The sequence below is a fragment of the Schistocerca gregaria genome, chromosome 1 (assembly GCF_023897955.1).
Source record: "Schistocerca gregaria isolate iqSchGreg1 chromosome 1, iqSchGreg1.2, whole genome shotgun sequence".
In the NCBI taxonomy this organism is placed as follows: Eukaryota; Metazoa; Arthropoda; class Insecta; order Orthoptera; family Acrididae; genus Schistocerca; species Schistocerca gregaria.
Window position 1 is genome coordinate 1186082015 of NC_064920.1, and position 25786 is coordinate 1186107800.

Sequence of the window (25786 nt, forward strand, 5' to 3'; positions counted from 1 at the left end):
AATAAACCGTGGGTTACACAAGGTATAAAGATATCATGTGAGACAAAAAGGAGACTGCGTCTACTATCTATGAACAGCTGTGATGTTTGAATTGTAATGTATTACAAAGAATACAGCAAAATATTTGAACAAGTAATCCAGAAATCGAAGCAGCTTCATTATGTGAAAAAGATAATTGCATCAGGCAACAACAAAAAAACTTTATGGGATATACTGAACACAGAGACAGGTGGGGCCAAAAAGGAAGAGGAACAGATAGCTCTAAAAATAAATGAGACTTTGGAAACAAGTACATATAGTGTTGTAAACCTATTAAAAAATACTTCATTACTGTTCCTGACAGCTTGTGGTTATCAGGTTCGGTGAACAGTGCACTGGAGTATCTGAGACCAGTCTTTACAAAATAACTTCACTAAAATGGAAATGACACTCACGTCCCCCAAAGAAGTAGCATCCGTCATCAGATCCTTACAATGTAAGTATTCCAGTGGGTGTGATAACATATCGACGAAGTTGATTAAAGAGTGCTCATCCAAGTTGAGTTCTATCTTAAGTTATTTGTGTAATCGGTCTCTAATCAGCGGAACATTTCCAGACTGGCTAAAATATGCTGGAGTTAAGCCTCTTTACAAGAAGGGGGATAAAGAAATACCACCAGACTGTCGACCAATTTCACTTTTTCCGATTTCCTCAAAAATATTTGAAAAGGTTGTGTTGAAGTGTCTCCTTAAGCATCTGACTGCAAATAATATATTGTCCAAATCACAGTTTGGATTTCTTAGGGGATCTGATGTAGAGAAAGCTATTTATACTTACAGTGAGAATTTACTTAATTCATTAGATAATAAATTAGAGGCTACCGGCATTTTCTGTGACCTGTCAAAAGCCTTTGACTGTGTGAACCACAGCATTATCTCAAATGAATTAGAATACTGTGGTGTCACTGCAATGCTGTGAAATGGTTTGAGTCTTATCTATCTAACAGGAGATAAAGAGTGTCGTTGCAAAATATTTGTGCAGTCGGTCTTCATCTGACTGGGAATTAATTAGATATGGTGTTCCTCAAGGTTCCATCTTTGGTCCATTGCTTTTTCTTGTGTAAGCTACATTAATGACCTCTCATCTGTTGCACTGCCAGATGCTAAGTCTATTTTGTTTGAAGATGATACAAACATTGCAATAAGTAGCAAGCCAAGTACAGATTTAGAAATAGCTTCTAAACAAATTTTTACTGACATTAATAAGTGGTTTAAAGCTAATTCACTGTCATTAATCTATGAGAAGATCCACTATATGCAGTTCAGAACATGTAAGAGATTTCTGTCCAGCATGTGTATAACACATGAAGACATGCAGATCGAAGAGGTTGACAGTCTTAAATTTCTGGGACTACAACTCGATAGTAAATTCAGTTTGGAAGGGCATACTACAGAATTGCTTAAGCGCTTATACAAGTCTGTACTTTCTGTGAGAATGATATCAGATGAAGGGTGATATAAATATTAAAACTTGCATACTTTGTTTACTTTTCTTCTGTCATATGGGATCATATTCTGGGGCATCTCATCAAACCGAGCAAAAGTTTTTAGGGTGAAAAAGCTTGTGATAAGAATTATTTGTGGTGTACATTCAAGAACATCATGTAGAAACCTGTACAAGGAACTTTGTATTCTAACCACTGCTTCTCAGTATATTTATTCCTTAATGAAATTTGTTGCAAGTAATACATCCCTGTTTCCAATCAATAGCTCAATACATAGTATCAATACTAGGAATAAGAACAATCTACATAAAGACCTAAAATCACTTACATTGGTCCAAAAAGGGGCCCAATATTCAGGAACACATATTTTCAATAAACTGCCAGCAACCATTAAAAACTTGGTTCCAGACGAAGCACGGTTTAAACAGATTTTGAAAGACTTTTTGATAGGCAACTCCATCTACTCCATAGATGAATATCTTAACAGAGACTGTTAAGCGAGCTTAAGCAAAAATGTCTGTTAGATTTCAGTTCTTACAGCACTTCGTCACAACCGTCAAGATTAGGTATTTTGTGTGTGAGAAATTTATTAATACTGCTTAACAGTGTTTCATTCTGGCAGCGTGTTAAATCTGTAAATATTAGTTGTTCCAGTTTACCACATTGTATTCACCTCTTTCGACATCCTCCTAACAAATGATCAGGGTAGTAAGCACAGTATTACATTCAAATGTTTTATGTTTTTATCTTATATTTTCTGACATGTTCCGCACCCACGAGAATCGTTTCATTTTTTGAGTCGATGGATCGAAAACTGAATCTAATCTTACCTAATCCTCACGCATTGTCATTGGCCGACTAAATTTGTGATCCCACCCAATGACTGATCGCCGTTCCATGACCACCCTTCCCAGTGCAGGGTATAAATTTTCTGTATTGCGTGACCTAATGTGTGACTCGGCGATTGGCGTCTCGCGGGATTAGGCGAGCGGATCTAGGCGCTGCAGTCATACACTGTGCGGCTGAACCCGGCGGAGGTTCGAGACCTCTCTCGGGCATGGGTGTGTGTGTGTTCGTCCTTAGGATAATTTAGGTTAAGTAGTGTGTAAACTTAGGGACTGGTGACCTTAGCAGTTAAGTCCCATAAGATTTTACATACATGTGAACATTTTGAACCGGCGTCTTTCTCATGTTTTCACTGTGAAGGCTGTTCCCAGCGTCGCTGGCATATTATTCCGATATTTTCTGCATTCCTTAGTTTCTGTGAAAGCAGCCACACAACACTTCCTTGTAATGGCTGTCTCTGCTTGAGGTCTGGACAATCTCAAGTTCGTGTTTCATCTAAAACGCTGGCGTTCGTGATTCACAAGGAAGCTTGTTACTGTCCAACAAATAGTTTTTAACCAGCGTGATTTCTTCCACAGTCCTTTAGTTTACTCCCCACCCTGTGCGAATTCTTGGTTCCGCGTGTCGACGCTCCCATCAATTGTTTGTAAGAGTCCCTCAGTTATCTGCGCGTTTCGCAATGTCCGCCACGCTCTTTGCGAGGTGTGGCTACAATCGAGTAAATTAATCTTTACCCTGTCGTAGTTGCGGCAGAAGCATTTTTTCCCTATGGAAATCTGAGGTAAACATTGGTGAATGTTCAAACTCTTCATCATGCGCAAGTACTGCCATCTGGTGGGCATCAATGTGAAAATATCAGCGAGTCTACGTAGCGTGACCACAGGACAAGGCGGATGCGGTTGGTTCGCTACATCCCACTGTATAATGCCTTATTGTTATTGTTATTCTGGTACTGGACCGTGCAGAAGTTGAATGCCCACCGGACCAAATGGATCTCGATGGCCGATAGAAGGCAGTGTCACGCAGCGCTGCACTCGCCTATTGAGTTCGCCACCGTCTCGCCACGTCAGTACAGTGGCCAATACACAGGCCGGCATAGAGACCGCTGCATCTCGACCGCTCAGTCAGTCCCAGTCAACACGACACGGCGGTGCGGTTCCTCCCGTCCCTTTACGAAGGACCTGCACCCACCTGTGAACATTGTCTCAGCAGATCATCAGTAGGGAAGCCGAGCGAAACCTGCTGTATTTGGACATGAACCAGGCTGCAATTGAAGTCACTAATCTACGTTTCGGGAGAACGTTTTCACTCGAAATGACAGGTTTGAAATTTTGTCCTCAATTAATATATTCTGAAACTTAGGTAAACAAGTATGATTGCCAAGCGCGTGCCAGTCTTGACATAGCCACTCACAATGCCTTTCACTCACGTTAGCAAGTTTATGCTGTTGCATTTCCCGAAACCGTAATAGCTACAAAAATACTGATTGTTTTTGATTGAGAATGCTCGACAAATATTACGTCTGTCGGTACTTACTGCAGTCACAGTTTTTAGCCACCGACCTGCTCAACACACCACGCGGAATTTATGTCTTTTGTGGTCACAAAATTCACTTAAAGATTCAGAAATTTCTACACACCCATCGGAATAATTATGCCGTCACTTGACAACACTTTTGATGTATGAAACACTGCTAGATCCGGCAACTTATCGTTTCCATCGGAACTACTACTGCGCAGGTCCGAACTGTTTCATGGCTAGGCTCCCACTCTTCTCTAGAATACTATAAGTCTTCTCTACCAGCAGAGAAAGGCGCGCGAAGAATATTGCTTTACCATTGCTCAGTTTACTCAACAGCCAATAGCAAAACAACACTCTCCCGCGTCAGTCCGAGCTTTTCCTCAATAACCAATCGCAAAATAGTAAATCTAACGACTGCACTTTTTACCAACGTGATTATCTAATCTGCTGAAGTTTTGTTTATGCATAAAGTTATCTACTATTGTTATTTATACCTGAATTAACTTTCCCTTCACCATAAACTTACTTTACAAATCTATTCTACAAAAGCCCCTTTGTCCAAATCCATACTTCTTCGAAGTGTTCCCACATTAAATCCCACTACATAACTCGTTAAACAATTATCTTCATATTAAACTTAAACCACACTCAAGCGTCATTCATACTGCTAAAACACATTTATAACATTTTACATACACAAAAAGACATAATAGCACTTTATCAAAATACTAGAACAGTTTATGAAAAACATTATATTACTTTAGTGCACTCTAGTGGGCACAATCAAAACTAAATCACAGTCCCCCCTATCCAATACTATCCTCTATCGGCTGATACATAAACTACGTGCGCGTCCAGTCTCGCGTCACCATCTCTCACTATCCAGTTCTGAGACATCTCCCACTTAAGCGCTTCTAAGGCAGGATCGGTATACGGCGCTACGCCTCAGTTGAAATGGCTCTGAGCACTATGGGACTTAACTTCTGACGTCATCAGTCCCCTAGAACTTAGAACTACTGAAACCTAACTAACCTAAGGAAATCACTCACACCTATGCCCGAGGCAGAGTTCGAACCTGCGACCGTAGCGGCCGCGCGGTTCCAGACGGTAGCGCCTAGAACCGCTCGGCCACTATGGCCGGCTACGCCTCAGTGTCCAGTACTGTATAGCAATTATTTTGCGTGGTAGTTACTGAATGATCATTTTGCTATTTATTACAATAGAGAATATTTCCTAGTTATTTTAGTCCTTAGAATGAAGACAAGTGTACAAAGTATGTTTTGAATACAGGTATATAGTTCTGTATAAATCTTGCATCTAAAATCATTAAAAAATCACCTAAGTGCGTTACTAAATATCGAAATTTTTTTTTTTCCTCCAGAAAAAAGTCAAGTCTGTAAGGGTTAAACAATGCTAGGGCATCGACCAGCCTGCGTATTTGCAGAATGCGTCTCTGGCGCTCCCTCTACGACATCCAACTTTCCCCTCGTGCTGGGCCGCTGGGTGTAACGTCCTTCGGATCTTAGGTCTTGGTTAACACTCAGCGGTAGAGCAATGAGACTGTAATTTCTTATGTATCAGTATCGACTTTCCAATCAGAACATTGATGAACTGAACTCGCGACTTGTGCGAGATATTTACTTCACCAAATGTCGTAATCAAGTCGTTTATAATCGATGGTTTATCAGTTGCTATTTAAATATTAATAATAAGTTCAAATTAGTTCCAGCGGCACAACATTCCCTATAGACTGGTTGTAATCTCAAATCTATAATCAGTCGGAACAGTGTTATTAATTCCTAACGTCAAGGAGTTTCAGCATGCCGAGCGCTTCAGTCAAATAATATTGCAGCATATTATCTCTAAAAACAAGGACAAACAACCTAGATGTCAACGAAGCGCTGTGCTATGCCGTCGCTGCCACAATGATGACAGGGCCAAAAGCATCGGAGAGACAATCCAAGACGTGAATAGAGGGTGTAACCGGGTGACAAGCAGAGAAGTTGCCAAATTGTTCAAATGGCGTCCGGCTTTGCTGTTATCTTTGGTTATAAAATTTAACAGCATTCTTTTACTTTTAGTTCTGTGCCAGGCGATATTATTTTAACAATATATTTTCATTTTATTGCAAAAAAGAAGAATTTTGAAAGTACTCTTCCCATAAGAAAGCTTAAATAATTTTATTTTAGTCTCGTGCATAAAGGAGCTGGAAATTATCGACCTTTAGGTTTTGGAGTTAGGCATGGACAAAAATGCAGAGAGGAAACTGGCTTTTTTATAAGGGTACAGCTTCTGAGTATACCCGGCGATGAAATAACACAACAGCGTTAAAAACAGCTGCGTTGGTTCAAATGGCTCTGAGCACTATGGGACTTAACATCTATGGTCATCAGTCCCCTAGAACTTAGAACTACTTAAACCTAACTAACCTAAGGACATCACACAACACCAGTCATCACGAGGCAGAGCAGCTGCGTTGGTTATACGACTTACAGAGATGAATTATTCTTCTGCCCGGAACTCAGTCATACTTGACTCATCTATACACGCCAAAATGGCAATTTTTCTATCCTGTACATGTATCTTTCGTTTACGTCCATACAGTTTCACAGTCGAACAGGACTAAATCGTTTCTTGTTACTCCAGTTTTCCTTGATGGAATATTCTATTGTGATCTGGAGAACTGAATTCGTGTTGTACGCAGGAGGTCAGGCATGGAGTGTGGGTAAGTGGTCGAGTTTATGCCCGGAGACGTCAGTGACACAGTAGCACTTGCTACAACATTTATTTCTCAGGTTGAGTTTACGGACTTATAAATGGTCCAGGGCCCTAGTCGGCGGCCAGGCTAGTGTGCTGGCCACGAAAAAGTGCTGACGCCTTTTCAGCAACTCGTGACGCCACCGCTTTAGGTCAGGGGCAAAGGCCTCGTGTTGTGCTGATAGCAGCGACGGGAATTAGATGGCGTTGCCCACCCAGACGTTCTGCTGTACAGTGCAATTTCCAACCGAGCGTTCTCGTAGACAGCCTGTCGTGTGCTCAGGTGAGCATAGCCAAGTGTGGTCCAGGCTATCGGTTGTCGTGAAGACTGGTCGATCCACCGTGGATTGACCAAGACTGCAGCAAATGTTCGTAGACTGGCCAGGCAGCTGCGCGAATGTGTAGTTACTGGTCGGTGTGGAGATGGTAGCCTACAGATCTTCCGCAGTTCACCCTCACTGGAGGAGTGTTGGCCAAGCACCAATCTTCTCGCCTGCAACGTCCCGGCAGGCAGCATCGGAGAATCAAGGCTGTGTTATACTTCAGGTTGTCTGCGTCTCGGTGTTTGAGTCAGCAAGCTAATGGAAGGCAGATAAGCATGTTGTGGTTCCAGTGAAACTCAACAGGCCGTCATTCTCCCTGGTTCTAGGATACAGACTGGATAGCAACACGACTGGATATGTGTTTGAGCCCTGAAAGCCTGGTTATTTAAAGAGCCAAGCAAACGCCTACGACACGGTGACTCTGAGCATATGATTGCATTCGCCCTTGCTTCCCGGTCTCGTCAGCGCTCCTTGCCTTCTATGTTTTTTCAATAATAATTTTAGGGTGCCGAGCTTAGGTCTTTCTGCAACGTTTGATTATTGCAGTGACGCTCTAGCGCTGAAGTTGCTAAATGTTACTTCACACTACCTTGTTATGTAGCACTGTGGCGTTTGTGTTTCTCCTTTCCTCGCTTGGAGGTTGTGTGGCAACGCTTGCCAGGTGCCCTGACGTCCGTTACATCGGCGGTATGTCTTACTGGCGTTCTGAATGGCACACAGACCCAAAGCCAGCTAGCCTTCTCTGTTCTGAGCTCGCCAGGTAGAATTTAAAAAAAAATTAAGCATGTACAACGAACTTATTCTGCGGCATATCATTCCTCCCTTGTTCCAAAACATTCGTCCCGAATTTTGTCCTTAGTTGTCTTCTGCAGCTATCTTATTGATTTATGTACATAACTGAACACTGTGCCCATTGGACTAACTATTTTCCTCATGAAAGCTGACTCACGTCGTTTTTCTCTTTGTTCGCTATTCTACACCATTATCCTTAAATTCTAGAATGCTGAACCCGTTTCATAGTTATGCTACCTTATTCCTATTTTCGTGCTTACAAGTTACAAAAAATTTACAGTTTTCTTTATTCTGTCACGTGGTTTTTTAACCTTCTGTTTTGTTATATCATCTGGAACTTTGTCTTCGATTCAAATGTACTCCTTACATTTGATCAAAACGCGCATCCTGAAAACTATGCCTACATAACACAACACACATTATACTGGTCCTCAGCTCCAGTTACCTCTCTTAATTCATAGTTGATTACAGATTAACTACGCCTTGTACCGTTTCTTTTCAAAACCAGCTCTTTGGCACTGTATCATAGACGTTGAACCTTAGTCATGTCGAATGCAGTGTAGATGGTTGTATTTTCATGATAATAGACCCTTGCGATGATGTAACACTTATATCTCTTTCCTTCGGCTGGAAAAATGTCTCCCCGAATTTGACTGTGCTTTTAAAAACAGTTACCTGACTTTTCTCTTGTCCCATTTCCTGTAATATTGCAAGTATTGTCAAACTTGTCGTGATCCTGAGACACTATTCATGAACGAATTCAGTCTTGTTGGCTCAATCCTAAGGTCTATAAATATTTTTCATCCTTATTCTTTTTCCCCTTCCCTCCTTGGCGAAGGTGGTGCACCCCAAGTGGTGACAAATCTGCATCCTTTGGAAATAAATATGTCTGTCAAACTTCATTATCCATAACATTCGCAACAGAACTAACGTCATCAATAGCTTACGGTGCATTCTCCACAGTATCTACCTTAAAATCTCCATCTGTAGTTCCGCTCTGCACGAAACACAAATCAGTGGGCTATGTATTTCCCTGCTCATGCCCCAGGCTCTATGGCTCAAGAACCAGTATCACGCAGTCGCATAGATAACACTGCATCTAAATCAGTATCACCCATGTTGCTACTAGCACATCCATTTATTTCCATATAGCGCACACATCTTTCGTTTGGCACTTCAAATACTTCAGAATTTGTATTTTCAGTATCTTTCCCTCTCTCTTCTACAACCATTTTTTCCTCCTCTACAGCTACGCAATCTGCACCTGTATCCTTTACTTTGTTAAGCGTACCCCTAATGCTTTCGAGTTGCTCTGCAATTGCAGGCGATAAAATTCTCGGTGTTTCGTCAAGGGTAGCACCCAGTAGAATCGACAACAGACTGACCCTATAACAACTACACAAAACCCAAGAAAGAGGAAAAAAGGAAACGATGACACAGAAACTTAAATACACTACCATCATACACTTGTTACAACTCAAGGTTCCAACAGAATGACTAGGCATGAATATCACTGCCACATACTTAAAGACAATGGGCAAGGTAGGATCACAATAATATACAGCACCTATTTAAAATGGTAAAAATTGATACACACGATCTTTGATCATTGGTTGCGTTCACTTCCTTTATCCTTTATGTATCGACACAACTAGACACTTAAAACAAAAAACTCGTCCAGTCCTTATGATCGTTAAAGTAAAAAAAAAAAAAAAAAGTACTGCACTCGCCATACCACACGTTGACGAAACGGCAACCTGCAGAAGTCGAGCCATCTTCCCAGAAATGGCAGCAGGCGTGGTTCCAGTGATACTGCAGTCCTGAGGTGACAGCCAGTTCTGACACAAGTGTGTCCATCCAGTGAGCTCCGGTACCATTGTGTGCAGGAGACTGGGCATGAAGTGTGGGTGAGTGGCCCATTTCATGCCTGAAAGCATCAGAGACTCAGTGGTGTCTGCTACAACAGTTGTTTCTCATATTGAGTTTACAGAGTTATAACGTGTCTCAGGGCAGCTGTCGGTGATCGAGCGTAAGCGAGTGCTGCAAAGAGGTGCTGACACCTCATCAGCGCTGGCCGGAGTGGCCGAGCGGTTCTAGGCGCTACAGTCTGGAACCGCGCGACCGCTAAGGTCGCAGGTTCGAATCGTGCCTCGGGCATGGATGTGTGTGATCTCCTTGGGTTAGTTAGGTTTAAGTAGTTCTAAGTTCTAGGGGACTGATGACCTCAGCAGTTGTGTCCCATAGTGCTCAGAACCAGTTGAACCATTTTTGAACCTCATCGTCGACTCGTGACATCGCTGCCGTAGGTCAATGAGGCACAGTTGTGTGCTGTGCTGGCGGCAGCTCGGGGCAGGAAGGCACCATCCATCCGAATGCTCTGAGGCGCAATGTGGTTCCCATCTCAGTGCTCCCGTAGACAGTCCTTTGCACACTCAGATGAGGACAGCCGACTGTGGACCAGAAGGTCAGTTGTAGCAAAGAGTGAGCCGTTATCATCCTCCATGGATCGACCAAGACTGCAAAAATAGTCACTGATTGTCCAGGGGCTGCGCGAATATGCCACTCCTGGGCAGCACGGAGAAGACAGCTTATTTATCATCCACAGTTCACCCTCACTGGAGGAGGATTTGCCGCGCGTGAATCTACTCCTCATCTGCGATGTCCCAGCAGGCATCAATGGCGCACGGAGGCTGTGTGACGCTTCAGGCTGTCTGCGTCTCGGTATGGAAGTCAGAAAGCTGATGGCAGGCAAACCATCGTCGATCAGCTTGTTGTGGTTTTACTGAAACTCAATAGAGCGTCGTTATCTCTGGTTCTAGCGACACAGATTGGATGGCTTCACGACTGGGGGTGTCTTTGAGCTATGAAAGTCTCGTTATTTAAAGGGCATGGCAAACACTAACGACAAATTGGCTCTTGGTTCATCATCGCATTTGCCCTCGCTTGTCGGTCTCGTCAGCACTGCTTATGTTTCTATGGTAACTCAGTAATTATTTTTGGGCACAGAGCTCAGATCTTTCTGCAACGTTTGATTATTTCTATAAGCTCTGGTGCTGAGGTTACAAAATGTTATGAACCACTGCTGCCTTTGCGTTTCTACTTTCCTCACTTGGAGGTTGGGTGGCAATGTTCGCTTGGTGCTCTGTTGTCCGTTACATCGGCGGCACACCTTGTTGACATTCTGACTGGCACACCAGCCCAGGTCTAGCCTTCGCTGCCCTCATCTCGCTGGGTAGAACTTAAAAAAATTCAATCATAGACACAAACTTACTCTCTGGTGTAGCAATATTTTATGATCTGACAGAAGTCGACCATACAGGTAAAACTCAGTAGAGATGCCTAATTGAGAGCAGAAAATCATAGAAACATTGTTGACACGAATCTAGACTCACTGCCTAATGCTCGTTCGGGGATGGTGACATCACAAGTTGTAAGCTTTCTTATGTTTCCGTTTTGCATAGATTAGACGTAGGGCTAGACAGGCAGATATTTTCTTAATATCAGCCGTTGTTCTACCCTGTTCAGCTTAGATGGACTGTGGTAGGCATTCAATTCTGGCCTCGAAGGCGTAGCAGAGGCCATAATTTGCTACTGTGCAAATCTGTCTGCACGCACTATACTGCATGAACTTGCTATACATTAAAGGAACTGAAAATAAAAATGTAATTAACATTACAATTGCTTATAGGCTACTAATATTCCTGTTACCACTTTTCAACTCTTCATAAAGACAAACTGCAAATATGTGAACTGTAATAACATCCCTCTTACCTTGGAAGCGGATTACATATATGTGATTAATTGTCAGTACTCTGTCTTGTCACTGGAAAATGCGACGTCTTGGATTCTGAACAATTAACGTATTTGCAACCAATAATGGAAAAGATCTTAAATGCCACAGAAACAAACATTATTTTTGAACACGCACTAAACTAAGTTTCCTACCTCTTAATTTTGTTTCAGGTACACAATCGGGCAATATGTTGATCAGGCTGGCGATGTTATCAGTCACGTGAACATCTCGTCAGTCCGTGTACAAGATGGAGGCCTGTATACCTGCAGTGCTGCCAACTCCATGGGTACTGTGTTCTATGAAGCCAGGCTCAACATTTACGGTCAGTATTTCTCATTCTACACTGTCCTTTCTTTGCTCAGATCATTATGCCAATAGCACTAAAGGTGCACTCTATTTTTTTTAGAACTGTCACAGTTCTTCTTTAATTACTCACTGCTGGGTGTGAAATTCTCTACATGTACAGTTGCATGCCTCAGGCATGGATGTGTGTGTGATGTCCTTATGTTAGTTAGGTTTAAGTAGTTCTAAGTTCTAGGGGACCGATGACCTCATAAGTTAAGTCCCATAGTGCTCAGAGGCATTTGAACCATTTTTTACAGTTACATCTGCTATTAAAAACAAAGTAATGCAAGCAGATGTTGATTTGTGCGCAGTACTATATGAAGTGTTTGACATTATGATAAGGATAGAAGCTGAAGAAATGAATTAAAATTTGTGCAACAGCTAGGACTAGAACCCGCGATTCTCGCCTTAGTAAGCGGGTTTGCTGTCCATTACACCACCGCAGAAATACACGTAGAATAGCCGCACGGACTACCCTACTCCAATGTCTTCCCTAACACAAACTTCAATTTACATCTTCAACTTATTTTGCTCTTCTTAAATCATCATTAATGCAGAGGCTTTCCCTAGCTTTGACTTAATGGAGAAATACTGCTTGTACCTCAGGTGTAGGTAATCAATAGAGCTGATATAATTATATTTACCTTGAAACGTATGAGTCTGAAATTTATCTACGATAATTTTAATTCATTTCTTAAACTTCTAGCATTATCGTAAGTAAATTTGAGACTGATGTGTCTCCAGGAATATTTAATTATATCAGGTATAAATGTTTGACAGTAATTCAGTGAACAGCACTTTTGCAACCCAATAGTTCTCTTGCAGCAGAAAAATGCTCTCTTGTCATGTTAAGTCAGTGGTATATGTTGTGGAACATTTGTCACTCGTAAGCACATATATGGATTAATGATCACTGTATCTACCACAGAGAGCACCCGAATGTGACTGGAACTGAAGTCAAGGGTTTTCCTTAAGAAAAGTGTTCTGTCTCGAAAGTAGTATGTAGTATTATAAAGTATGTAACCAAGATTTTTCTAACATATCGATTCCCAACTATGTATATAGACTTCAGAATGATACACATGAATTAACAAGATCAAAAATGATAATTTAACCTTACTAGACTTGTGTTGCAAAAGTTGTTTCTGGACTTGAATAACAAGAGCAAATGTAATACAGTAACTTATTCGTACCTACTATATAACACATTTATTATGTCCACAAGACAAACATGTATTACAGGTCACCGAGAATACTTCAGAAATAAAAGAAGCGAAATGCATATGGCAAAAAACTGCCTTTGTTTAGTTACAAAGGCGAAATACACCTCCATGAATGTTTGATATGGGTCAGCATTCATTTAAGCACCAATTCCTGTCAGATATGAAACAAATTGCCATTTACAAGTCACGACACTCGCCGCTATATCTGTCAGTTAGGGTCTGTTTACGACCACTTTCCTTATGCCGTGTTGTTACGCTGTGACTGGTATACCATTCCTTGTACACACATTGGACTGTCCACGTTGAAGGGTTGACGCCAATTACAGGTGGCACTCCATAGGGTGAGCAGCGGAGATACGAGCCATTGGGCCCAGCGACAGACTGGGGATCGAGACAAATATTTTATTATACTTCAATTACACATCCCATCATTGACAATGTGAGGCAGATATGCCTCAATCCATCACAGCCTACTAGCGATAGCCAGTGGATGGCTGGCTTCCGCCCCAACAAACAGGTACATGTGTCAGTGCTCTGAAATGCTGACATACGGCCGGCAGCAACTCAGCCTTACATCAGCTGTTCTGTCCTTGAGCGGCCACTGCACTCCAGCATCGGCCACTGCACTCCACTTCAGCATGCCCACAGCCAGGCACCTTGGGACTTGCCTGCATCCACCATGGAGATGAGGGAGATTGCCGTTCGTGAGACACAACCCATTGCCCCCTGGCAGCGTTCTGATGGCGGCAGGCATGGACGGCAGGTGAGCAGTGCTGAGGTACCAAGCCACGCAGTGTGGATTCAGTGTGGGAGACGGCTGACCCAACCTAGCCTCCAACTCATGCCTGCAGTTGGTAGTGTCCAGTCTTCAGGTCAGCAGTGCTGAGGTACCAAGCCCCGCAGTGTGGATTCAGTGTGGGAGACGGCTGACCCAACCTAGCCTCCAACTCATGCCTGCAGTTGGTAGTGTCCAGTCTTCAGGTGAGCAGTGCTGAGGTACCAAGCCCCACAGTGTGGATTCAGTGTGGGAGACGGCTGACCCAAGCTAGCCTCCAACTCATGCCTGCAGTTGGTAGTGTCCAGTCTTCAGGTCAGCAGTGCTGAGGTACCAAGCCCTGCAGTGTCGATTCAGTGTGGGAGACGGCTGACCCAACCTAGCCTCCAACTCATGCCTGCAGTTGGTAGTGTCCAGTCTTCAGGTGAGCAGTGCTGAGGTACCAAGCCCCACAGTGTGGATTCAGTGTGGGAGACGGCTGACCCAACCTAGCCTCCAACTCATGCCTGCAGTTGGTAGTGTCCAGTCTTCAGGTCAGCAGTGCTGAGGTACCAAGCCCCGCAGTGTGGATTCAGTGTGGGAGACGGCTGACCCAACCTAGCCTCCAACTCATGCCTGCAGTTGGTAGTGTCCAGTCTTCAGGTCAGCAGTGCTGAGGTACCAAGCCCCACAGTGTGGATTCAGTGTGGGAGACGGCTGACCCAACCTAGCCTCCAACTCATGCCTGCAGTCGGTAGTGTCCAGTCTTCAGGTGAGCAGTGCTGAGGTACCAAGCCCCACAGTGTGGATTCAGTGTGGGAGACGGCTGACCCAACCTAGCCTCCAACTCATGCCTGCAGTTGGTAGTGTCCAGTCTTCAGGTCAGCAGTGCTGAGGTACCAAGCCCCACAGTGTGGATTCAGTGTGGGAGACGGCTGACCCAACCTAGCCTCCAACTCATGCCTGCAGTTGGTAGTGTCCAGTCTTCAGGTCAGCAGTGCTGAGGTACCAAGCCCCGCAGTGTGGATTCAGTGTGGGAGACGGCTGACCCAACCTAGCCTCCAACTCATGCCTGCAGTTGGTAGTGTCCAGTCTTCAGGTCAGCAGTGCTGAGGTACCAAGCCCCGCAGTGTGGATTCAGTGTGGGAGAAGGCTGACCCAACCTAGCCTCCAACTCATGCCTGCAGTTGGTAGTGTCCAGTCTTCAGGTCAGCAGTGCTGAGGTACCAAGCCCCGCAGTCTGGATTCAGTGTGGGAGACGGCTGACCCAACCTAGCCTCCAACTCATGCCTGCAGTTGGTAGTGTCCAGTCTTCAGGTGAGCAGTGCTGAGGTACCAAGCCCCACAGTGTGGATTCAGTGTGGGAGACGGCTGACCCAACCTAGCCTCCAACTCATGCCTGCAGTTGGTAGTGTCCAGTCTTCAGGTCAGCAGTGCTGAGGTACCAAGCCCCGCAGTGTGGATTCAGTGTGGGAGACGGCTGACTCAACCTAGCCTCCAACTCATGCCTGCAGTTGGTAGTGTCCAGTCTTCAGGTCAGCAGTGCTGAGGTACCAAGCCCCACAGTGTGGATTCAGTGTGGGAGACGGCTGACCCAACCTAGCCTCCAACTCATGCCTGCAGTTGGTAGTGTCCAGTCTTCAGGTCAGCAGTGCTGAGGTACCAAGCCCCACAGTGTGGATTCAGTGTGGGAGACGGCTGACCCAACCTAGCCTCCAACTCATGCCTGCAGTTGGTAGTGTCCAGTCTTCAGGTCAGCAGTGCTGAGGTACCAAGCCCCGCAGTGTGGATTCAGTGTGGGAGACGGCTGACCCAACCTAGCCTCCAACTCATGCCTGCAGTTGGTAGTGTCCAGTCTTCAGGTGAGCAGTGCTGAGGTACCAAGCCCCACAGTGTGGATTCAGTGTGGGAGACGGCTGACCCAACCTAGCCTCCAACTCATGCCTGCAGTTGGTAGTGTCCAGTCTTCAGGTCAGCAGTGCTGAGGTACCAAGCCCCGCAGTGTGGATTCAGTGTGGGAGACGGCTGACCCAACCTAGCCTCCAACTCATGCCTGCAGTTGGTAGTGTCCAGTCTTCAGGTCAGCAGTGCTGAGGTACCAAGCCCCACAGTGTGGATTCAGTGTGGGAGACGGCTGACCCAACCTAGCCTCCAACTCATGCCTGCAGTTGGTAGTGTCCAGTCTTCTCGTCATCTGATATAGCTCTGGCGCTGTGGTGGTGCTGGTAAACTGTGAATTAATCTGCCGAAAATGAAATGTCTGGGTCTATGCCCATGATGTGTAGAAGAACCAGCGTCCTTGAAAACGCTCTGTCTTTCGAAATGTTCCTTGGTGGCACGGATTCGGAGGTTATACGGTACTGGTTAGGGGTCGTTTTTCCCCTGGGTAGATGATGTTAGTGGAGGTGGCGGCAATGATGATGTTAGTGGAGGCGGCGGCGATGATGATTTATGTGTATGTTTGCGTATTGATTTATACGACTAACGCCTGACTTGGCGATGGATAGTAGTGATTGGTGCTCTCTGGTCAGGGTTTTCATCCCTTCCCAGAGAGTTGATGAGTTGGCATGGTGATGCGTTCGATGATTCGTAGAATTTTAATGATTTTTGTTTTATGAGATGATAGAATGTGCTCTGATCTCCTCATTGCTATTCATTTAATTCATAGCAATGAGGAGATCAGAGCAATGAATTAATCTGCCTCAAAATTCACAGCTATTTATATGGCTGTGGTGCAGGTTTCGCCTAGCACAGCTAGCTCATCTCGCAGTCCTTTTGTTGACATGTTGCTATATCATTCAAATGGCTCTGAGCACTATGGGACTGGACATCTACGGTCATCAGACCCCTAAAACTTAGAACCACTTACACCTAAGCAACATCACACACATCCATGCCCGAGGCAAGATTCGAACATGCGACCCATGCTTTTATAGCCTATATGTCACTATACTGGGCTTAGTGGCCAGTGGTAGCTAATACAATATTCCACGTCTGCGTTGTTACGAATTCCCGTATGTTTCACTCAAAACTAGGGTGTTACTCTACATTGCCCGCCCTCCACTGGGTATACTCGATCTCTCGGGTATTGCTCAAGACTGGTTCCACACTGTGACTACCTCCACCATCGATTTACGACAAAAGTGACATATACCCAAGATTTTGCCAGAGTTCCTAATTTAACCACTCTACATTTACTACATTACATTTTACAGCTGCTCCCTTGCAAATCCTTGAGCACGTTTGTTGACTGCTGCATTTGTGTGGTGGGCCTTCCTTACTCCTACATGGCTTTCTCCATACTTCCAATCTTTCTTAAGCTCTAAGAAATTCATTTTACTCCGATATTTATACTACAATATTCCTCATACACTTACTATGGCTATCGTTACCTTGAAATTTCTCCTCACAGTGCTTAATCTCACAGTATCTCCCAACAGAACTGGTCCTACTCTTTACCTCGAATACTATGAAACACATTTAACTTCTAGGCACCTTGCCATGCTTACGCACACACACTCCTAACTCTCCACTCCGTACTTACAAACTAAGACAATGCGCTTTCTTTGCTAATAAATTATCCTTATCATATCAACTTTAACAATACTTGTGCTGGCCCCGTTAAACTCTTATGCTTAACATCCTGTCTCTCTATCTGGTGGCTTCTTAACCCTTTGGTTTGTAACGACTAACGTAACTTTGTTCTTGCGGCAACAGTTCTCTGTATGCTTTCCCAGAAAACATACTCTCGAAGCTATCCTCACAAAAAAACCACATACACCATTAGCATTCACATCACTTTGACAAGTACTCCCGCTTATCCTCCTCACTGTAGCGCCCGAATTCCCTCGAAATACTTGGTTTTCCGGTATTCCTGCACACCCAAAACACCTCGTGCCAGATTTACATTGTCAATAGCTTTCTGTCGTCGAAGGCTAACTTTTTGGCAAGTAAACCCATTTATAAATTTTGTTTTTAACAAGTTTCCTGTGGGCTTCTGTCTCCGTTTCTTTAGCTGATGCTTGTTTAATGATTTTTCTGACGTTCCACCAGCTGGTATTGTCAAAGCTTCACGTTTCAAGCCCCACCAACACCAGCAACAGAGGGTGAAGCTTTGAAAATATCAGTCACTTGTTCTGGCGAAACGTCAGATAAATCGCCAAACAAACGTCGACCGAGGAACTCGAGACAGAAGCCAACAGGCAATTTGTGAACAAGTGGCCACAATAGCCCTAATAATTTTGTTTTTGTCATTAGTAAACTCTATCATCACTTTCTTTCCGACGTTCTGTTACTACATTTCGATTCTTTCGTAAAAAGGATGACCTCTCACAATCTCACTTCCGTCATTCAGTATCCAAACTGCATAGCAGACAGCTCTCACAGACACGCAATTTTGGCAGTGCCGTGTAAACCAGCGATTCTCAACCCATGAGGCACGCCCCCCAAGTGAGAGAGGGTGTGAAAACACTGAATGGGAGGCACGAGCTTAACGAAAATAAGATAAATATGAATTCAAAAACTGATTAATTCACTAAAAGGAAAGCAAAGGAAAATACTTTCTGATGTAATAAAAAGTTAAAATTCACATTTACATTTATGTAGTTCACTTATACGTGGGACTGTATCGGTACTGCACATTGCATTTAATAATTAGATTTTCAGTTCTAAATTATAAATAAGTTTAGTAATTATTAGTAACCCCTTTGGGCCTGGGTTGCAGAGAACAGTTTTTCGACGGAGGTAATCGATCTGTTTTTCGCGCACTATCTGTAAGACAGAGAACAGAGGCCATCGATTCTGGTTCTGTCATTAACAGGACAGTTGGGAGGGGTCGGACGGGCCAATGAAAATCATGGCTGAGAGTTTGGCCGTGAATGCTGAAACGTTGGAAACGCTGGTGTAAAAGCAAACGATAGCGTATGACTGACGGGAGTCGCTACAGGAATAAAACGCCAGGGGCGCTGCAGTAGACTTACTTACCACGAGTAATCGACTGAGACAAGAAAGCCACTAGTGTAAAAAAGGCTTAAAAGAAAAGCTGACATGATTAGGAATTTTAAGGTAATTTTTTGAATCTGTGGAATAAAATCCACTAGGTTACACCTATATTTTTGAAAACAACAGAAAAAAAGTCTAATTAGCGCGAATAGGGCTCACGCTCTGGGGCTTCCGTACAAGTTAATTAAGTTTATAAATAATAATAATAATAATAATAATAATAATTTCTTGTAGCTCAATGGCCTGTTGCAAGTCTCTATGTTGAACACTACTTCCATCTGGGAAAAGGGACCTACAGTTTAACGTGGAATCCGAGCCACGTGTTGTTTTCTGACGACTCCTCACATCGTTCAGAAGTGAAGGTTAAGGTAAAACTAAGACCTAAAAATCTGTCCCACGACCTCTCCGTTTCCAGGAAAGCGCTTTATTGCTAGACCACCAGGCTCGACATGTATACGGATAGTTCATGTATAGAGTTTGATGAGTGAGTTTGCGAGTATCAAAATGTGTGAAATACTTTGCCGCATCTTTCGATTGTATTAACATAGAAGCAATTATTTACTCAGGGCCATAAATTGCTACTTGAAAAAGATTACAACTTGATACCTCTATCTGCTTATGAGAAAAAGTGGTCTTAACCGACGGATAGGCAGACAGGAGGACGAAAATGACAAAATATATTTTTTGTATGATATTACTACAAATATCAATTTCTGGACTTTTTTTTGGCTTTACTTTTACTGTGAAACCTTGCTTCTTGACAAATTTTGTTGGTTGGTTGGTTTGTGGGGTTAAAGGGTCCAGACTGGACAAATTTTGTGATTCGAGGGCAAGGGGAATCCTAACGATTTTGATAGTGAGTTTGCGAGAATCGAAATATGTGACATAAATGGCCATACTTTTTTATCCCATTGACGCAGAAGCTTAACTTTTTTACGCCGCCAAGAGACCGTACACCTTAGTACCAGCTGTTCCTGAGAGAAAGGGGTTTCAACAGACGGACAACAAATGGAAAAAATATTTTCTATGTGATGTAATTACAAATTAACAATTTTCGAATTTTTACTTTGTTTCTGTTGTGAAAGTTCGCTTCTTGTCAATTTCCATAGCCCTAGGTCAACGGAAAGTATCCTACACGTTTTGATGAGTGAGTTTGTGAGTATCGAAATATGTGACATAAATAGCCGCGTCTTTTGATCTTGACTTAGAAATATAAATTTTTCACATCGCCAACAGGCCATAGATCATAGCATGTGACATAAATTACAACTTGATACCTCTATCCGTTCGTGAGAGAAAATGAGTCTTGAGAGACAGATAGACAACAAAATGATCGTGTAAGTGTGAGGATTTCGCTTTTACCTACTGGGGTACGGAATCGTAAAGTGATTCAAAACTGCAGTGTTGTGTTGTTCTGCTGGAGCTGACTCTGCGTGCCCCGCTCCGGTGCGGCCCATTACAGCGCTCGCCGCATGTTGCTGCACAGGGCCGCCGTACGTGCGGCAGCCGCCGGGCCCGGTGCGCGCCGTGGAGTCCGGGAACGCGACGCTGCGCTGCCCGTACTCCGGCTACCCGGTGAGCTCCATCTCGTGGGAGCGGCGCGGGCTGACGGTGAAGGCGGACCTGCGCCACGAGCTGAGGGAGGGCGGCGCGGCGCTGCACGTGCTCCGCGTCGACCCCGGCGTGGACGCCGGCTCGTACGTGTGCAAGGTGCGCGGCACGGCGGGCGAGGTGGCGCGCGGCGAGCTCCAGCTCTCCGTCAGCAGTGAGTAGCCCAGCCTCAGCTCTTCTTGTTGTTGTTGGTGTGGTCCTCAGTCCTGAGACTGGTCTCATGCAGCCCTCCGTGCTATTCTCTCCTCTGCAAGCTGCTTCATCTCCCAGTACCTACTGCGACCTACATCCTTCTGAATCTGCTTAGTGTATTCATCTCTTGGTCTCCCTCTACGGTTTTTACCCTCCACGCTGCCCTCCAATGCTAAACTTGTGATCCCTTGATGCCTCAGAACATGTCCTACCAACAGATCCCATCTTCTACTCAAGTTGTGCCACAAGCTCCTCTTCTCCCCAATTCTATTCAATACCTCCTCATTAGTTATGTGATCTACCCATCTAATCTTCAGCATTCTTCTGTAGCACCACATTTCGAAAGCTTCTATTCTCTTCTTGCCTAAACTATTTATCGTCCAGGTTTCACTTCCATACATGGCTACACTCCACACAAATACTTTCAGAAATGACTTCCTGACACTTAAATCTATACTCGATATTAACAAATGTCTCTTCTTCAGAAACGCTTTCCTTGCCATTGCCAGTCTACATTTCATATCCTCTCTACTTCGACCATCATCAGTTATTTTGCACCCCAAACAGCAAAACTCTTTTACTACTTTAAGAGTCTCATTTCTTAATCTAATTCCCTCAGCATCACCCGACTTAATTCGACTGCATTCCATTATCCTCATTTTGCTTTTGTTGATGTTCATCTTATACCCTCCTTTCAAGACACTGTCCATTCCGTTCAACTGCTCTTCCAGGTCCTTTGTTGTCTCTGACAGAATTACAGTGTCATCGGCGAACCTCAAAGTTTTTATTTCTTCTCCATGGATTTTAATACCTACTCCGAATTTTTCTTTTGTTTCCTTTACTGTTTGCTCAATATACAGATTGAATAACATCGGAGAGAAGCTACAAACCTGTCTCACTCCCTTCCCAACCACTGCTTCCCTTTCATGCCCTTCGACTCTGACACTGCCCGAAAAAAATATTGCTGCACCGTCAAGGATGGTTTTCAGTGACGCCAGATATAATTTGTGCATACTGAAGGGCTGTAGTGTTGGTGATTCATTTGCCACCGTACAACATTACAGGCCGGGACTGATTTCTGAAATCTTGAATATCTTATTTGTATCTGTCAGTTGGTATGGAGAAATGGAGACTTCGGCCATTTCTTTATATACTTTTGCGTGATTAAGTCCCGACGTTATGCAAAACTGTCATTTATAGTCACGTGCGATTTGCGATCTGTTATGTTTTATCTTCCGATAGTAAATCATATTTTTTATGATTACCGTTAAAATATAATGACGATAAATATTTGAGGTCATTTCGAATAATACACTACTGGCCATTAAAATTGCTACACCGAGAAGAAAAACTGATGATTAACGGGTATCCATTGGACACATTTATTATGCTAGAACTGACATGTGATTACGTTTTCACGCAGTTTGGGTGTATAGATCCTGAGAAATCAGTACCCAGAACAACCACCTCTGGCCGTAATAATGGCCTTGATACATCTGGGCATTGAGTCAAACAGATACCACAGTTCATCAGGAGTAGTGACTGGCGTATTGTGACGAGCCAGTTGCTAGCCCACCATTGGCCAGACGTTTTCAATTGGTGAGAGATCTGGAGAATGTGCTGCCCAGGGCAGCAGTCGAACTTTTCTGTATCCAGAAAGGCCCGTACAGGACCTGCAACATGCGGTCGTGCATTATTCTGCTCAAATGTAGGTTTTCGCAGCGATCGAATGAAGGGTAGAGCTACGGGTCGTAACACATCTGAAATGTAACGTCCATTGTTCAAAGTGCCGTCAGTGCGAACAAGAGGTGACGGAGACGTGTAACCAATGGCTCCCCATACCTTTACGCCGGGTGATACGCCAGTATGGCCATGACGAATGCACGCTTCCAGTGTGCATTCACCGCGAAGTCGTCAAACACGGATGCGAGCATCTGTAAACAGAACCTGGATTCATCCGAAAATATGACGTTTTTCCATTTGTACACCCAGGTTCGTCGTTCAGTACACCATCGCAGGCGCTCCTATCTGTGATGCATCGTCAAGGGTAACAGCAGCCATGGTCTCCGAGCTGATAGTCCATACTGCTGCAAACGTCGTCGAACTGTTTGTGCAGATGGTTGTTGTCTTGCAAACGTCCCCATCTGTTGACTCAGGGATCGAGATGTGGCTCCACGATACGTTAAAGCCATGCGGATAAGATGCCTGTCATCTCGATTGCTAGTGATACGAGGCCGTTGGGATCCAGCACGGCGTTCCGTATTACCCTCCTGAACCCACCGATTCCATATTCTGCTAACAGTCACTGCGAGTGCCAGTGTCGCGATAAGAAAAACGGCAATCGCAATAGGCTACAATTCGACTTTTATCAAATTCGGAAACGTGATGGTAGGTATTCCTCCTCCTTACACGAGGCATCACAACAACTTTCCACCAGGCAACGCCGGTCAACTGCTGTTTGTGTATGAGAAATCGGTTGGAAACTTTCCTCATGTCAGCACTTTGTAGGTGTCGCCACCGGCGCCAACCTTGTGTGATTGCTCTGAAAAGCTAATCATTTGCATACGATAGCATCTTCTTCCTGTCGGTTAAATTTCGCGTCTGCAGCACATCTTCGAGGTGAACTACTTTTAATGCCCAGTAGTGTATTTTAATAACTATGTCGATGACGTGTCGTCATTCTTTTACTCTTATAAAGAAAAGAGTGTTAATTGTGCCCTTATGAACGGTCAATGTCGGGATCTGTGATTCCGATTCGAGAAATAATTGACTTGACGAAGTTCAATTGCACACAATCCTGTAGGGCCACTTATGGCCTTGGAATTGATTGTAGGTGTTTGCAGGTCAATTTCGTGACAGGCTAGTAAGCGTCCCGAGTGTGTCGCCGTATCAGGACTGCTTTCGCGCCGCCGATGGCTTGCTTTAAACTCACGAAAATACAGTTTACGCGAATTCTTAATTATCGCGAAAGGGTAGAATATTTTATGGTTATCCCACTGTTGATGAGAAATTGCGGAGGACGTAAGTTTGGCTAGAAAGATCAATTTCAGAATCCAATATAAATCCTGTTCGTCGAAGTAGCCTAGCAACCCAAAAGCTCATACGTGGTTGTCAGCAGAATCCGTGTACTATTTTTCATGGACAAATTTTCACTATACATCGAGGTGTGAATGATTTGTGAGTGCAAAATAAACATTTGAAATCATTTTATTGAATAAAAGGAAAAATATAAAGAAGTTTATTAGTATATAAAGAAGTTTATTAGTATATTTTGTTATTTCATGAACAGTAATATTTTCTAATAGTGGTGTAGAGACTTACGTGGTATTAATATTCTGACAGACTGGTCGTACGTGCTCTCGTTACAAGTCGAGTTTTGGGCTTGATTAAGACTATCTGGTTCTTAGAGTCTCAAAGATTAAATGAAGAATAAAATCACATTTAAATAACGCTGCATCGAATCCCACTATCTTTATACTATATATACTATACTTTATACTATATAGTATATTAATATTATATTTATACTATATTAATACTTTTCTGGAATCAGGTGGTACCGTGGCCGTGTAGTTGTGTGTTGTCAACAAGAAATAGGTAAACTCAAACATAAACATTTCTCATGTTCTGATATCGACGAGGGAAAGAAGAGACGACAACGACGACATACACTTCTACATATACAAACGGCATACGTGGCGCCTTGCAACACAAGACAATGACGTCACGGTATAACCGTCCGCGTCTTTACCTGAATGATAATCGCTTCTGATTGCCACGCAGTGGGCCCTGGTTCGATTCCCGGCCAAGTGAGAGATTTTCTCCGGTCGTGGATTCGGTGTTGTGTTGCACTCATCAGCATTTCATTCTCATCGACATGTCTCCCAACTCGGCGGCCGATCTTCCCCAGGTGGAAACTCCCGGCCATCAGTGCCATACGTTCATTTCATCATCATCGGCTATCAGCTGGGGCTCAGGAGGTCCTTAGTGCCCCCCTCTGGTATTTTTCTGCAGACAATAACTCGTAATTAATAAAATATTTCAGGCTATTGAGCCGTGGTCGGATTGATTTAACGTTAAAACTCATCTGCGGAGGACATTTTCAGTGTGGTTCGTAGCTTCTTCGAGCGTCCGTTACGTACACTAGCTGGCTACTGATTGCAGCAAAATTCTGTTTACGCATACTCCTGAGCAGTGACATGACGTCACATCCTTTGAACATCCGGAACCACTTGGGTGTTGTCGACTGCAGTCGTCCGCTATTCCTAGCAGCCTAGCAGCCCACTGATACCTACCCATCTTCTTCAGCACCGGGATCCAGATGTCATTCAAGTTCTCGCCCGCCTCCGTCCTACTGAAATTCCTGCGGTGTTTAAAACTCGCTATGGCCCCTCTGTACAGCCTTTCATAGTATCTGCCTTGCCCCGCGGGATTTGCCGAGTGGTCTGGCGCTGCAGTCATTGACTGTGTGGCTGGTCCCGGCGGAGTTTCGCGTCCTCCCTCGGGCATGGGTGTGTGTTTGTCCTTACATAATTTAGGTTAAGTAGTGTGTAAACTTAGGGACTGATGACCTTAGCAGTTAAGTCCAATAAGATAAAAAAAAAGTATCTGCTTGTGGCTGCCAGTATATTAGTCCTATCAAAATGAATTTAGTGGTCTTCTGGCTGCAAAGCATGTTCCGCAACGATTGGTCTGTCAATCTCTTCTCCTCTACAGCTACCTTTGTGGTTTTCTAGTCGCTTTTTGACTGTTCTTGTAGTACCCACGTATGCCTCCTTGCAACTACACGGAATCCTATAAATTCCTGCTTTTTCCACCGGTTTGCCAGCATCCTTGGCCAGTTTTAGGTAATCCTGTAGCTTCTACATCTACACCTACATGGATACTCTGCAGATCACATTTAAGTGCCTGGCAGAGGGTTCAGCGAACCACCTTCACAGTATTCTATTATTCCAGTCTCGTATAGCGGGCGAAAAGAACGATTTGTATACTACCGCGATGATCCGTTTCGTCAAGGTTTTTCCCTATACTGTCAGTAACTGCAGGAAAACTTCCGATTTAACAGGCGCTTGTGCATCACTACGATCTTTGCGAGGCGGTTTTAACGCGCGTTTTACCTCAGTGGACGAATAACCGTTCTCCAGC

General features: G+C 44.0%; 1 protein-coding gene across 1 annotated transcript in view; it reads left to right on the forward strand.

Moving 5' to 3' along the window:
- LOC126284516 (Down syndrome cell adhesion molecule-like protein Dscam2) overlaps window positions 1–25786 on the forward strand; it is a 1260408-nt gene that overhangs the window by 1053063 nt on the left and 181559 nt on the right. The window contains exons 11-12 of the mRNA XM_049983498.1: window positions 11686–11837; window positions 20325–20603. Of these exons, the coding sequence (XP_049839455.1) occupies window positions 11686–11837; window positions 20325–20603 (431 nt within the window). The remainder of the gene's footprint in view (window positions 1–11685; window positions 11838–20324; window positions 20604–25786) is intronic.